The sequence below is a fragment of the Vipera ursinii genome (genome assembly GCF_947247035.1).
Source record: "Vipera ursinii genome assembly, chromosome: 1".
Classification (NCBI taxonomy): domain Eukaryota; kingdom Metazoa; phylum Chordata; class Lepidosauria; order Squamata; family Viperidae; genus Vipera; species Vipera ursinii.
Window position 1 is genome coordinate 93405970 of NC_139512.1, and position 14708 is coordinate 93420677.

Here is a 14708-nt window from a genome sequence, read left to right on the forward strand (position 1 = left end):
TCTATTATGGTAATTTGGAATATTATTACAGTACTATCTTCTGAAGTCTTACTTATTTTTCCTAGTTTTCTGTCCTGTGCAAATGTGATAATTTTCTCTGCTTCATTTAAGTAACTGATTAAAGATATTGTAAAACTATTGATTTTGCAATCCTCTACTCAAAACCTCTTTTCAGTCTAATAAGAAACTAATTAATGATCATCTCTTGAATATGCTTTTCAGTTAACTGTGACACAATAGTCTAACCGTGCTATAAATTTTATTTTACCAAATACATTAGATTGTATTATCAACTGAGTTGCTGAAATCAAGATAAAGTAGACCACTAGCATCAATAGAGCTCATTAATCTAATTACCCAATTACAAGGTATGATTAGGAGATAATCTGGGCAAGGTCATGCTGGTTTCTGTCTTGCTGTTACCAACTTCTTATCACAATTCTTACAAATTACTTTGCCATGATTTAATGATCTTCCTTAATACTGAAGTCATATTCCAATATTATATTCTTGAATCTAAGAAAAACTTTACTTCTCCCTCATGCTTGTAGCTTTCATCTTTCTTCTCCTGAGAGTACTTCAACAAGTACTTTTATGCTGCTAGTATCACTTATTTTTGCTATATAATAGGTTGATCATTAATCATTTTTTATTTTAAATATTTCTGTAAAATATTATTTTAATTCAGGAACTTCCATGTCCTTTGCCGAATCTCTCTGACAAGGAAATGGAAGAAGTAATAACTATGAAGTCAACGGAAGATTCTCAGGAGTCCATGAGAATAGCCTGGCGTTACCAGAACAAACCAAAGCAGGAGGTAAATAATATTTCACAATTTTATTGTAAACCATCAAGATTTTAAAGGGAAATTCTACACTAACAAACATAAAACAATGTTTGAATAATCTCTGAACATTATACACGAGGGATATGATGTCAGTATAGAGCATTCTAAAAGTTTTTTTTTAAATGAATATTCTTTGAACAATCCTGAAAGCATTCTGTGAATTGCTGTTGCCTTTGGATCAGTTTAGTTTTGCTATCCAAACCAATATTCTGTTCATGGATGGAGAGGAAATGTTGACTTTGAATATTACACTGAAATAATTGGGAAAGAAATCAATACAAAGCTTTTCAATAAAAATTGACATTATAATATTGAATTTCAATATTATTGTATGCAAGATCATAGTTTTTGGAAATTATAAATAAATGGGAAAGGGAAGCAAATAAATGAATTTGTGTAAATAGGAATGTTTACTAAAGATGGGAAAATTAATGAGAAAAAGTTGTGCAAATGGTGACATGATAAGTGGATGGTATAGGATGATGTGTTGCAAGGAAAATATTGTTAAAACAAGCAAAATTCTATTAGAGCCTGTTGCTTCCCTCTTTATTATATGGAAGTTGGAATTTAAATGAGGAGAAACAGAAAGAAATTGTATTCTAGGGGCATGAGGTATTCAAGAAGTATGTGAGGTAAAGCTAGGGGAGGTATATTCAATAATTAAAGAGTAACAAATTGTTGAATACAAAATGACCATTTTTAAAAAGCAGTTTTTAGGTAGTTTAGTCATAAGTAAAATGAATGATGACTGAATCACAAGACATGTGTAAAGAATGAATAGTTTATATGAGTGTTTTAGTACACACACACACACAGAGAGAGAGAGAGAGAGAGAGAGAGAGAGAGAGAGAGAGAGAGAGAGAGAGAGAGAGAGACAGTCTACTAATACAAAAACTAGTTATTCACCTACATGTATGATCCACAGAGAGCATGACTTTAACTGTGGTTCTTAGGTTGGTCATTAATAATACCCTCCTCATTCCCAACTATGGTTTTATTTTTGTTCTTTCCCTGATGTAGAAAGGACATCCCTGACAGTGACTGGAAATGACAAGAGTTACACATTAGGCACTGAGAATAGTAAGAGGGAAGTCAGGCTTTCACTAAAAGTTTGTGTTTTGGCACATTTTAGAATAAGGCTTTGCAGAGGCAATGCAGACATGACCAAATAATTTCATTTATACTGACTTCTCTCCAGGGTTTCCATAAAGAGTTAGGATTTAATGACTCTCTTAAAACATAACAAGGTTTCACTAAAAAAAATCATAGTCAAATATTTAAACTAAAAAAGAATATTTTTATAGTACTATAAACTTCCCATTTGGTTTTATTCTGATATAAATCAGATTCAGTTTTATTTTAAAAAATAAAATTGAAATAAGACAAAGTAGTTTTATATGGCTTGGCACGTTTAATTTTCTATGTGGCTGTATAAAGTTGACTAAACATTTCTATCCAAGAAATGATCTGTACATGGTAAAATGCCAAGAACACCCTGTAGGACAATCATATAATCTCATCTGCATTATTAATATGAAGCTTCTGATGGATACGACCCTTGTGTTCACTCCTGAACCTCTGTCTGGAACATTAAATAGCAAATTAATTGCAGTTCTTAAATGACCTTGGAGACTTTACCTCTGAATATACACTACTTTATATCATTGTTTTTCCATCTTTGTTCCTCTCATTCTCTAGCTGTTTCAACCTTTGCACTTTGTTCAGCTAGAATAAAAACTTCAAGCAACAGCTTTTAAAAATCCTTTTCATAGCGCTCATTACTCCCAAAGATCAATGAAATTCTTAAGGGTGATGCTCTATTAGCTACAAAGTTGCATAGCAATGTAAATAATGCATAAATGAAAGTGATGTGCATCTCTGGCCTAGTATCTATTCCTGGGTTCATAGCTGCTTTTACTATCCCAGTTTTCATCCACATTTAATCAGTCTAAATTATATTCTGTTTTTCAGTTGCATAAAGAGCAGCCACAATAGACAAATTCTAATGTTTTGCTTCCTTTCGATTTTATTATTTTATATTTTAGACTATGGCAAAATAATGTTAAGTGAAGTGATTGGAGCACTACTTTAATTTGCCCTGAATGCTTCAAGGTCAAAAACTTGAACTGAAAGACAGTTGAAAAAATTAAGGGTTAGGGTTAGGGATAATTCAATTCAATGTATTGTATTTGATTTCTTTTTTCCTTTGGTCTTTCTTTGTTATATACTGTGTGCAGGTAGACACACAAACATACTGTACACACATATCCTTACCTCTATGTTTGTTTGTTTGTTTGTTTTGCAGGTATTTTATAGACTACTTTTTATTAGTGTCTAGTTTCCTATTAGTGTCTAGTTTCCTGTCACCGTCTTCTACTAAATTTTGTTGAAGCAGCATCACTTACCCTGCATCCTCTGATCATCTTGTAGGGCAAAGTTCAAAGGCTATTTTGTAGAGCCAATACTGTCATTGCTCCAGTACAAAATAACACCAACTATAGTTAGCGTTTTTAAAAATATATACGGTAATAAAACAATTACAGATAATCAATGTAATTATCCTTGATCAGAGGTACTGCAATGGTAAATGCTTCTAGTCCAACCCACTGCTCAAGTAGGAGACCCTATAAAATTTCAGACAAATGTTATGCAATCCTTAAAGACCTCTAGTGATGGAGCACCCACAGCTTCTAGAGGCGAACCATTCCACTGAGTAATAGTTCTCACTGTCAGGAAATTTCTCCTTAGTTCTAGGTTGCTTCTCTCTTTGAAAAGTTGCTATCTGCTACTTCTTGTCCTGCCTTCTAATAGGTTGGCCCCCTCTTTCTGACAGTCCCTCATATATTGGAAGACTGCTATCATGCTACCCCTAGTCCTTCTCTTCGTTAGACTAGATATACCCATGTTCCTGCAAGCATTCCTCTTGTGTTTTACCCCCAATCCCCTAATCATTTTGTTGCTCTTCTCTGCACTCTTTCTACAGACTTAATATTATTTTTATATGGTGGTGACCAAAATTGGACACAGTATTCCAAGTTGGTCTTACCAAAGCAGAATAAAGTGTTTCTAACATTTCATGGGATCTTGATTCCATCCCTCTGTTGATGCAGCATAGGACTGCATTTCCTTTTTTGGCAGCAACAGCATGCTGCTGGCTTATATTTAAGTGGTTGTCCATTAGGACTCCTAAATAGCCTCTCACAGTTTATCCTGTTGAGCCAGGTACCGCTATTCTATACCTGTGCATTTGGTTTTTCTTGCCTTACGTTTAAGCATAAACCTTATGTTTCACACCACCAAATTGTAAAGCTTATGTTTCACACCACCATATTGTATTTTGTTGTATAGGGCCTGGTATTCCAATCTGTCAATATCCTTCTGTATCTTGGCCCTATCTTCTAAAGTGTTGGCTACTCCCCATAGCTTGCTGTTGCCTGCAAATTTGATGAGTTTCCCTTCTGTCCTCTCATCTAAAGCATTTATAAAATTGTGAAGAGTACTGGGCCTGACACAGAACCTTGCAGTACACCACTGCATACTTTCCTACAAGTAGAAGTAGTTCCATTGAGGGCTATATAGTGAGTGCAGTTTGTCAGGCAGTTATGAATCCATCTGATGGTGATGCTGTCTGTCCCACATTTTTCTGTCTTTCCTAGAAGTAGGTTGTGGTCCATTTTGTCAAAGGCCTTACTGAAGTCCAAGTATACTATGTCCACAGTATTTTGCTGGTCACTTTGTCAAACAATGTAATAAGTTTGTCTGGCATGATCTGTTTTTGACAAGTTCATATTGGCTTCCAGTAACAGCATTATTTGTTTTTAATTGTTTGCAGATCCATTGCTTCCCAGGTAATGTCAGGCTGATTAGTCTGTAGATTCCTGGATTCATTTTTTTCTCTTTCTGAAGATGGGAACCACATCAGCTCTTTACCAGTCCTCTGGTAGTTGCCCAGTGCTTTGAAACATGCAGGAATCTTTGAAACATATGGTTCAGTGATTCTGAGATCCTGTCTTGTCAGCTTCTTCAGAAGTCTGAGATGTAATCTGTCAGGTTCTGGTGATTTAAACTTGTCTAGAGTGGATAGGTGTTGCCTTACCATTTTCTTCCTATTTTGACTTGTAACAGTTTATCTGATTAATCTAACAAATTATCTAGACCAGGGGTGTCAAACTCAGTTTCATTGAGGGCTCCATCAGCATTGTGGTTTATTTATTTATTTATTTATTTATTTATTTATTAGTTTTTATAAACCGCCCTTCTCCCGAGGGACTCGGGGCGGTGTACAGAGGAAGGAAGGTATACAGATGAACAATAAAAAGTAATAAAAACAATAGTGAAAACAAACTGGGACCCCAATTAACGCTATCATGCCAGGCCGGACTGCTGGAACAGGAAAGTTTTTAAGTCGCGACGGAAGGTACGGAGGTCGGGGGCCATCCGGATTTCGGTTGGTAAACTGTTCCAGAGGGCCGGCGCACCCACTGAGAATGCCCTCCCCCTGGGGGCCACCAGCCGACATTCCTTGAGCGGTGGCACCCTGAGGAGGCCCTCTCTGTGGGAGCGCACAGGACGGTGGGGTGCTGACATCAGCAGAAGGTGCTCCCGTAGGTAGTCCGGACCCATGCCATGTAGGGCTTTGTATGTCATTGTTAGCACCTTGAACTTCACTCGGAAGGCAACCGGAAGCCAGTGCAGCGCACGGAGGAGAGGTGTGATATGGGAGTATCGGGAGGCTCCCAAGAGTGTCCGTGCCGCCGCACTTTGCACCAGCTGAAGCTTCCGAGTGGATCTCAAGGGCAGCCCCATGTAGAGAGCGTTACAATAGTCTAGGCGAGAGGTCACAAGGGCATGGGTGACTGTACGTAAGGAATCCAGGTCTAGATAAGGCTGTAGTTGGCGAACTAGTCGAACCCGGGAGAAGGCCCCCTTGGTCACAGCTCCTATGTGGTCTTCTAGGGAGAGCTGCGAGTCTAGGAGGACACCCAGGTTGCGGGCCCTATCAACAGGGGGTAGTAACATGTCCCCGATGTTAAGCAATGGGACATTCTGAATATCCTGGTTTGCCGGAACGTACAGCCATTCAGTCTTGTCCGGGTTCAGTTGAAGCCTGTTCCTCCCCATCCATTCCCGGACCGCTTTCAGGCAGCGGGACATCACGTCTAGGGCATCACTGATATTGTTTGGAGTTGAGATAAAAAGCTGGGTGTCATCAGCATACTGATGGAACCCTACTCCAAAACTGCGAATGATCTCACCCAGCGGTTTCATGTAGATGTTGAACAGGAGAGGCGAGAGGACCGACCCCTGAGGGACTCCGCAAGCGAGAGGCCTCGGGGTCGACCTCTGTCCCCCTGTCAGCACCGACTGCGAGCGACCCTGGAGAAAGGAGGAGAACCAACGCAGAACCGTGCCTCCCACTCCCAGTCCCCTGAGGCGTCGCAGCAAGATACCAAGGGGGCCGGGTAGGTGTGGCTGGGGTGAGTGCAGCCTACTGGGTGGGTGTGGCTAGCATGGGCATGGCCTACTGGGTGGGTGTAGCTAGCATGGGCATGGCCTACTGGGTGGGTGTGGCCAGATTGACATCATTTGCATCAGGGGCACCTGTGCGGGCCTGGGCAAGACTGGGACGGATCTGAGGGTCTCCAGCAGAGGGGACGGTGGGACCGGGGTGAGCGCCAGGGCATGGTCCACTGGAGGAGCCACACCATCCCTCTCAGGCCATGCAAGGGGGGGATGGACAGTGGCACGGACTGCCCAGAGTCCTGGGTAATGAAGGTTAAGTGCCCAGCCTGGCCCTTGAGCTCCCACGGCAGTGGGATCCCACAGCCCTGCCTAGTGCAGCCACACTTCCCTGAGGGGGTGCCCAGCTTGTTTACCTCCTCAAGGCTGCTGCTGTTGTGCTCGCTCTCCTTGGCCAGGTTGGTCATGGTGGGTACAGGAGGGCAAAGTGCATGGGTCAGAGGGAGGCCCACTCCCTCTCCATATGAGGAGACCTGGCTTTGTAACCAGAGCATCCTCAACAATAGGATGGGAGACCACCAGGAAATGGCGGAAGGGCAACAGGGCTGCTGATGGCCAAGTGCTAAGGCAGGATTTCCCTCAGGCCCTTCCTCCCTCTCATTCCAATCTCCTTCCTTCCTTCCTCCCTCCCTCCCCTCCTTCCCTGCCTCCCTCCTTTTTATTCCCATTTCCTTCCTTCCCTTTATTCCTGTTTCCCTCCCCTCCTTCCTTCCTTCCTTCCCTCCCTCCCTCCCTCCCTGTCTCTGTGCCCAGGAAGGGACGAGGGGAGGGGGAGAGGTTGGCAGCGCTTCTCTCCAAGAATAACAGAGTTGGAAGAGACCTTTGAGGTCTTCTAGTCCAACCTCCTGCTCAAGTAGGGGACTATACCATTCCAGACAATGGAATATCCAATCTCTTCTTAAAAGCCTCCAGTGATAGAGCATCCACAACTTCTGAAGGCAAGCCTTTTTCACTGGTTAGTTGTTTTCACAAGTCCTTAGTTCTAGCCTGGTTTTCTTCTTGATTAGTTTCCATCTATTATTGCCTTCTGATGCTTTGGAAAATAGGTTGACCCGTTCTTCTCTGTGGCAGCCCATCAAATATTGGAACACTGCTATCATGTCACCACCCCTAGTCCTTTTCACTAAGCCAGACATACCCAATTCCCACAAACATTTGTCATATGTTTTAGCCTCCAGACCCCTAATCATCTTTGTTTACCATCCCTTTAGACCAGATGGTCCCCCTGGTTCGGTTTATAGAACAGTGGCCACGAGCAGAGCCTTCTCAGAGACAGCACCCCAATTATAGAACTTTCTCCCAAGGAAAATATGAACAGTGCATCCCTCACCCATTTAGAGGCAACTCCAAACGCATTGTTCAGCCAGGCATATGTAGAACAACAACACATTTTATGGTCAAACAGCACTAAGTTAATTACTACTAATATTTTTCTTTCTTAAAATACACACTTTTAATATTGTTTTAAGCAGTCCTGGTGATGCTTTACAATAGCTGTCTTTGAGAGTTTTCTTGTAAACCACTCTGGATTTCTCCAAAACATTTAATTTCGAATTAGACGTTGATTTAATAAATTAGGCAGAAGAAACAAATGTTTAAATACACCTAAATCCCACAGACCTACTGCTTCCTAAGCGCATACTGCAGAGAAAATAAGGCATTCCTTTTCTAGCCAGCATAGCCACAGGATGATGAGAACTGTGGTCCATGGCACCCAAAAGACATTAGTTTGGGTAAAGCTGGATTAAACTACAAAAGAGCAGATGAGAGGAAGTAGAAGCAAGAACACTTTTTACGTCTCCGACAAAATAATTGGCGAGGCGGGGGGCAGTTGACTTGGCCTTTTAATTTCAACTCATACCAATTCCTCTTAACTTCCCATTCAATCCAAAGAGTTCTATTATCGGCTGGATTTTAGGGAGGGGAGGCGGCAAGAATAGACCGCAAAGCCAATCTTCGAGTTTGCTCTCTCACCTGCCTGCACACCACCTTCCTGAGGCAGCACGTGTGTGTGTGTGTATGTGTGAGAGAGAGAGAGAGAAAGAGAGAGAGATCCCCTATTTGTAAGTTTGCTTAGTCTGTTTGCAATGCTCCCAGTTCCCCACATTTTTGCTTCCCTGCTGGCTCAATCTCAATCTCTCTCTCTCTCTCTCTCTCTCTCACACACACACACACACACACACACACACACACACACACACACACAAACCCTCTCCCTGCTTTCTCCCCCTTCTTGCTCTTTTCCTCCAGCTGCAACTGAACAGAGTGGGAGGAGGTTAAAAAAAAGAGAGGGGGGGAGAAAGGGGGAAGTTCCCCTTTTTTATAACACCTCAGCTTCCTCCTCCTCCTCTTCCCTTTCCCTCCTTGCGCTCTCTCTCTGTCTCTCTCTCTCACACACACACACAAACACACACAGAAAGAGAGAGAGAGAGAAAAAGAGAGAGAGAAATCCTTCCTGCTTTCTCCTCCTTTCTCTCCAGACGCCACAGAGGCTCACATTGCTGATAAAATAATTTGAAAAGTTTTACATAGTTTTATTATTTTGAGAGAACTGGAATGAACCTAGTGAACAACTACTTAAATGGTAGCCAGCAGTGTGCTGCAGCTGCCAAAAAAGCCAACACAGTCCTAGGCTATATCAACAAAGGGCTAAAATCAAGATTACATGAAGTGCTAGTACCACTTTATAATGTTTTGGTAAGACCACATTGTAAGGGACGCGGTGGCTCAGTGGGTTAGGATGCTGAGCTTGTCGATCAGAAGGTTGGCAGTTTGGCGGGTTGAATCCCGAGTGCCGTGTAGCAGAGTGAGCGCCTGTTACTCGTCCCAGCTTCTGACAACCTAGCAGTTCGAAAGCACGTAAAAATGCAAGTAGAAAAATAGGGACCACTATGGTGGGAAGGTAACAGCGTTCCATGCGCCTTTGGCGTCTAGTCATGCCGGCCACATGACCACGGAGACGTCTTTGGACAAGCGCTGGCTCTTCGGCTTTGAAACGGAGATGAGCACCGGCCCCTAGAGTCGGAAATGACTAGCACGTGTGTGCGGGAGAACCTTTACCTTTACCTAAGACCACATTTGGAATACTGCATCCAGTTTTGGTCACCACTATAAAAAAAGATATTGAGACTCTAGAAAGAGTGCAGAGAAGAGCAACAAAGATGTCTAGGGAACTGAGGCTAAATCATATAAAGATCAGTTACAGGAACTCAGTATGTCTAGTCTAGTGAAGAGAAGAACTAGGAGTGACATGATAGCAGTCTTCCAATAACTGAGGGGCTATGACAAAGAGGGGGTCAACCGATTCTCCAAAGCATCTTAGTTGTAATTTAGCAATTCTGGTTCCATATGCACAGTTTGAGCTGCAGTCAAAAAGTTTGCGAGGCAGTTTAACTATGTTCTATAATTGGCTAAACATGTGAAATTCGAGCTTAAAAGATTGATATGTTTATAACAAGCATAGTTTTCACGTGCCACTTTATCTTTTTTATTCTTCTGCTTTTTAATGAATGAACCTCTTGTCTTCTTAGGGCAATATGTAAACTGTCACAGCATGAAATCAATTTTATGCCTTGATTCATCCTAAAACTGAGTATTTCTAGCACATTAGTATTGCAATCAGAAACATTAACAGCAAACAGGACTACAAAGGCATATTCTGTTCCATGGTAATGTAGCTTATTTCTCCTTGTACATGGTAGTTTATGGAACCCTATTTATTCTTAAACTAAATTTAGTATCTTATATTTAAAGGAAAAACATTTCCCCCTTTTTTTGCAGCCTCTGTGGTCATGCTGCCGCTAAGAAAGATTATTCATGCTTACTTGATTCAGGTGGGCTTTTTGCAAGCTTCTCCACTAGTCCTGGGAACGTGGTACATTGAGGTCTATTCACTGACTTCTAACATAGACAGGCTTTTATTACCTAGTGTTTTATTGCAGCCAAATCCTAGGTCTCCATGCCGTTGTAGGCACTGTGCTCATTCTTTAAAATCAAGAAAGGTTATCACCTACCTTAATCCATGCAATTGTATGGATTAGGGACACCAGTGTTCCCTAGGATTCTCAAAGAGGATCCTGGAAAATTCTTGTTTCTTCTTTTTTGTTGTTCTTACTGAATTCTCTTGGGCCTCAGTAAGGATTTGCATCTGAAATGGGCAACCTGGAGCTTTTCTCAATGAAGACATCAGATCAAAGTTCAGTTAGTCAAGGCCTTTCTAAAACATTAAGGGGGTTTGGGCTTACACAATAAAAAGATGAGCTCTGGGAGAGATTGCAGTAAAAACATTCTATCCGTAATCCGGATAAAGAATAGATTATAGGGCAAAGAACAGCCCTTGTTTAAATTGCTTTGAGAAGTCGAAAACTAAATAAATTGGAACTTGTGATTTATTTTTCACAATGCACATATTTGGTTTTAGTTTACTTGTAGTTTCAGTATTTAGAATTAGTCTATCATATGACCGTATTTACTGTGGTAGCTAAAAAACGGAAAACATCTACCATGATATTCCAATAATGCTTAATATCTAATATTCTTTCCTATAATACAAATAGTAAGTTTAAAAATCATTTTACTGTTATATTTGTCTTAAAAATACTAAGTTTTATATTCTTTTAATTAAGCAATAATTAACTTCTTCATTCATTTTGTTTTAAAAAAATACAATTTTCAATTTTGATTTGCTATTTTTTAAAATTCATAACAAATGTAAGTATTTAACACAAACAGGATTTCTAAAATTAAATATACAAATATTTAGTGTTCTACCTAGTTCTTTATATATGAATAACCCTCCCATCCAGCCCACACACAGTAGTTGGGAGGAATTAACAGACCTGTGCCAAACAGTCAATACTGTAAAATGCTAAACTATATCAAATAGTATATTCTGCCCCCTCCCACTCCAAACCCCTTTAATTTAAAGAGAGGGCTACTATAACTGTTTATTATTATTTTGTACAATATCAACCTTTAAAAAAATATAATCATATCAAGTAATTCCCAATTAATTAACTGAAACTTATTTCAGGTTCATGTGTAAGATAATAGCCACCATCATTGTTCCCATTTGTTTGAAAAAGATTGGTATAAGAATACAAGATATATGGTGGAGGTTCCTTAGAAATTACATTAATGCATCTCTTCAATTCGATATCTCACTAATGTTTTAAAAAGAAATCTGAATATGATTCATAACATGTACTGTTTTGCAATTCATTTTACAAATTAAAATATAATACATTACACAGGAAAAGTACAGTCTTAATCCAGTTATGAGTATTCATATCCACTATTATACTGAGAACAATCAAGCACTTTTATAAAGTTGCTATATTACAACAGATTGTGTCAGAGGGGGGAATCTTTTCCTTCAATTCCTCTGAAAGACTAGCTTCCTCAAAGTCTTTTGGATTTGTTGTAAATGTTACTATTTGTTTGCTTTCTTGTTCCTTCCCATCCCTGTTTCTTTTTCATCCCATTTCTTTTAGATTGAGTCTTTCAAATGTGTGAAAATTATCTACCTGTAAGTCATTATAGAGACATTTTGGCTGAAAAGCAATATAATGGTTTAAACGTGGAATCCTTGGTGCTCTCTGAGCTAGGTGGGTTTTTTTTGCAGATGTGTTACATTACCACACTATGTAATGTTTTAAATAACATATCTCGGTAAGGCAGCATTTAACAGTATCAATTACTTCTTTCTGCAGCAACTTGGCCAAGCCCCACCTTTTTTTGTTTTTGTTTTTTTGCTCTAGAGCAGATGCAGGTGGAGAACAGGGAAAATCCCATCGTGCAAAAGAAGTTTGTTCAGATAACATAAGCTGTAGCCCAGGGGTGTCAAACTGCCGGCCGGCAGGTCGGATGCATCATAGCGAAACCGCGGCCACCCCATTGCCAGCAACGGAAAAAAAGTTGCGATACGTCACAACACGTCACGTGACATTGCAAATTTGACACCGCTGCTGTAGCCCAAAAACAATATGTCCAGTATTCGAAGTTGTGTATATATAAATAGCAAGATGTGATTAAGAACCATTTTAGTAACAATCACATAGTCATTGTTTTTAATATTATCAACAACAATTGCATATTTGAGACTATGAATTCTGGCCTAATTTTATAACCGTTTTATTGAAGGGTCGCGGTGGCTCAGTGGGTTAGGACGCTGAGCTTGTCGATCAGAAGGTCGGCAGTTTGGTGGGTCAAATCCCGAGTGCCGCGTAACAGAGTGACCGCCTGTTACTCGTCCCAGCTTCTGCCAACCTAGCAATTCGAAAGCACGTAAAAATGCAAGTAGAAAAATAGGGACCACTACGGTGGGAAGGTAACAGCATTCCGTGTACCTTTGGCATCTAGTCATGCCGGCCACATGACCGCGGAGACGTCCTTGGACAAGCGCTGGCTCTTCGGCTTTGAAACGGAGATGAGCACCGGCCCCTAGAGTAGGAAACGACTAGCACGCATGTGCGGGGGAACCTTTACCTTTACCTTTATTGAAGCATTGAGAGTTTTTACTCTTCTCCAGGGAAGATCCTTACTCTTAAATGGGTGATTGATTCTGTCAGGCTGACAGCAAATTGCATGTGTTGAGAAGTGTAAACTGTATGCTGTCCACTGAATCAGGATTGATGTGATTTTTGCAATATATTTACAGCTTTATAATGTTATCCTATAGTAATAGACATGTACATTTGATAATTGGGGAAATCCTTCCTTAGCTGGGGAGCTGATGGAGAAGATTCTAGTTCATTGTTACTAGAGAGCCTTCATTTATTATCTATGATTCTAGAGCAGGGGTGTCAAACTGCCGGTCCGTGGGCCAGAGTCGTCAGGCGAAAGCTGTGCCCACCCCAGCTCTGGCAAGGGGAAAAAAGTCACGATACATCGTGACACGTCGCGTGACGCGGCGAGTTTGACATGCCTGTTTCAGAGGAATAAATATATTGCTCAAAAAAATAAAGGGAACACTTAAACAACACAATGTACTGTATTTAATAGTAGGATGTCTTATCTTGTGTCCCCTTTATTTTTTTGAGCAGTATACTGTACATTGCAGGGAGAGTTTTGTTAGAAAGTTGGGACATACAATTGCTCGTGTTGTATCTTACTTGAATGTTAAGCATTAGTAAAGAATTAAAATATTGATTTATCAATCAAATTTATAAGTCTGCTCAGTTCATAACAATTCTGGCCCACATACAAATTAAATCCCTAATACAAAAATGGAAAAAAGAAGATGAAAACCCTGGGACCCAACACATTCATATAATTCATTCAGAAAACTATTATTTTTGTAAGAAAGGAGCCAGGTCTTCAAGGTTTCTCTGTGGGTGCGCCGGATTTGTGGAACTGTTTGCCGGTTGAGCTCCGGATGGCGCCCGACCTTCGCTCCTTCCAACACGATCTGAAGACCTACTTGTTCTAACAAGCCGGCCTGGCCTGATGGGTGATGGCTTTGGGTTTTATTATTGTTTTAATGTATCTTAACTTACTGCTATAAGCTTTTGGGCACCCTGTTTAATCTCTTTTAATTTTTGTATTCTTGTATTTTTGTATGTTTGCCCTGTTCACCGCCCTGAGTCCTTCGGGAGAAGGGCGGTATACAAATAAAATAATAATAATAATAATAATAATAATAATAATAATTATTATTATTATTATTATTATTATTATTATTATTATTATTATTATTATTATTATTATTATTATTATTATTATTATTATTGTGCAGCAAGGTTGGGGCTACTTGAACCTACAGAGTCTTATTATTCCTAAGAGCAGCAACAGTTTTAAAGATAGAATCTAGAGCATGCCCATTCTGCCAGATCATATTAACTAAAAGACAGTGGGAGGGAGGTGATTCCTCAGCTAGCCAGGTCCTAAATCCAGTCTTTTAGATTAATATACATATAGGTAAAGGTAAAGGTTCCCCCGCACATGCGTGCTAGTCGTTTCTGACTCTAGGGGCCGGTGCTCATCTCCGTTTCAAAGCCGAAGAGCCAGTGCTTGTCCAAGGACGTCTCCGTGGTCATGTGGCCGGCATGACTTGACGCCAAAGGTGCACCGAATGCTGTTACCTTCCCACCATAGTCGTCCCTATTTTTCTACTTGCATTTTTATGTGCTTTCGAACTGCTAGGTTGGCAGAAGCTGGGACAAGTAACAGGTGCTCACTCTGTTACGCGGCACTCGGGATTCGACCTGCCAAACTGCCGACCTTCTGATCAACAAGCTCAACGTCCTAACCCACTGAGCCACCGCGTCCCTTATAATATACATATACAGTCATGTAAAAAGAAAGTACGCCCTCTTTTTGAGTTCTATCAGGACTTAGTAAA

The 14708-nt window shown here is 40.5% G+C and overlaps 1 protein-coding gene across 4 annotated transcripts in view; it reads left to right on the forward strand.

Annotated features, from left to right (window-relative positions):
* Positions 1-14708, forward strand: part of ELP4 (elongator acetyltransferase complex subunit 4) — a 145234-nt gene that overhangs the window by 39370 nt on the left and 91156 nt on the right. For all 4 annotated transcript variants that reach the window (XM_083349167.1, XM_083349166.1, XM_083349169.1 and 1 more), the window contains exon 4: positions 689-817. In XM_083349167.1, the coding sequence (XP_083205293.1) occupies positions 689-817 (129 nt within the window). The remainder of the gene's footprint in view (positions 1-688; positions 818-14708) is intronic.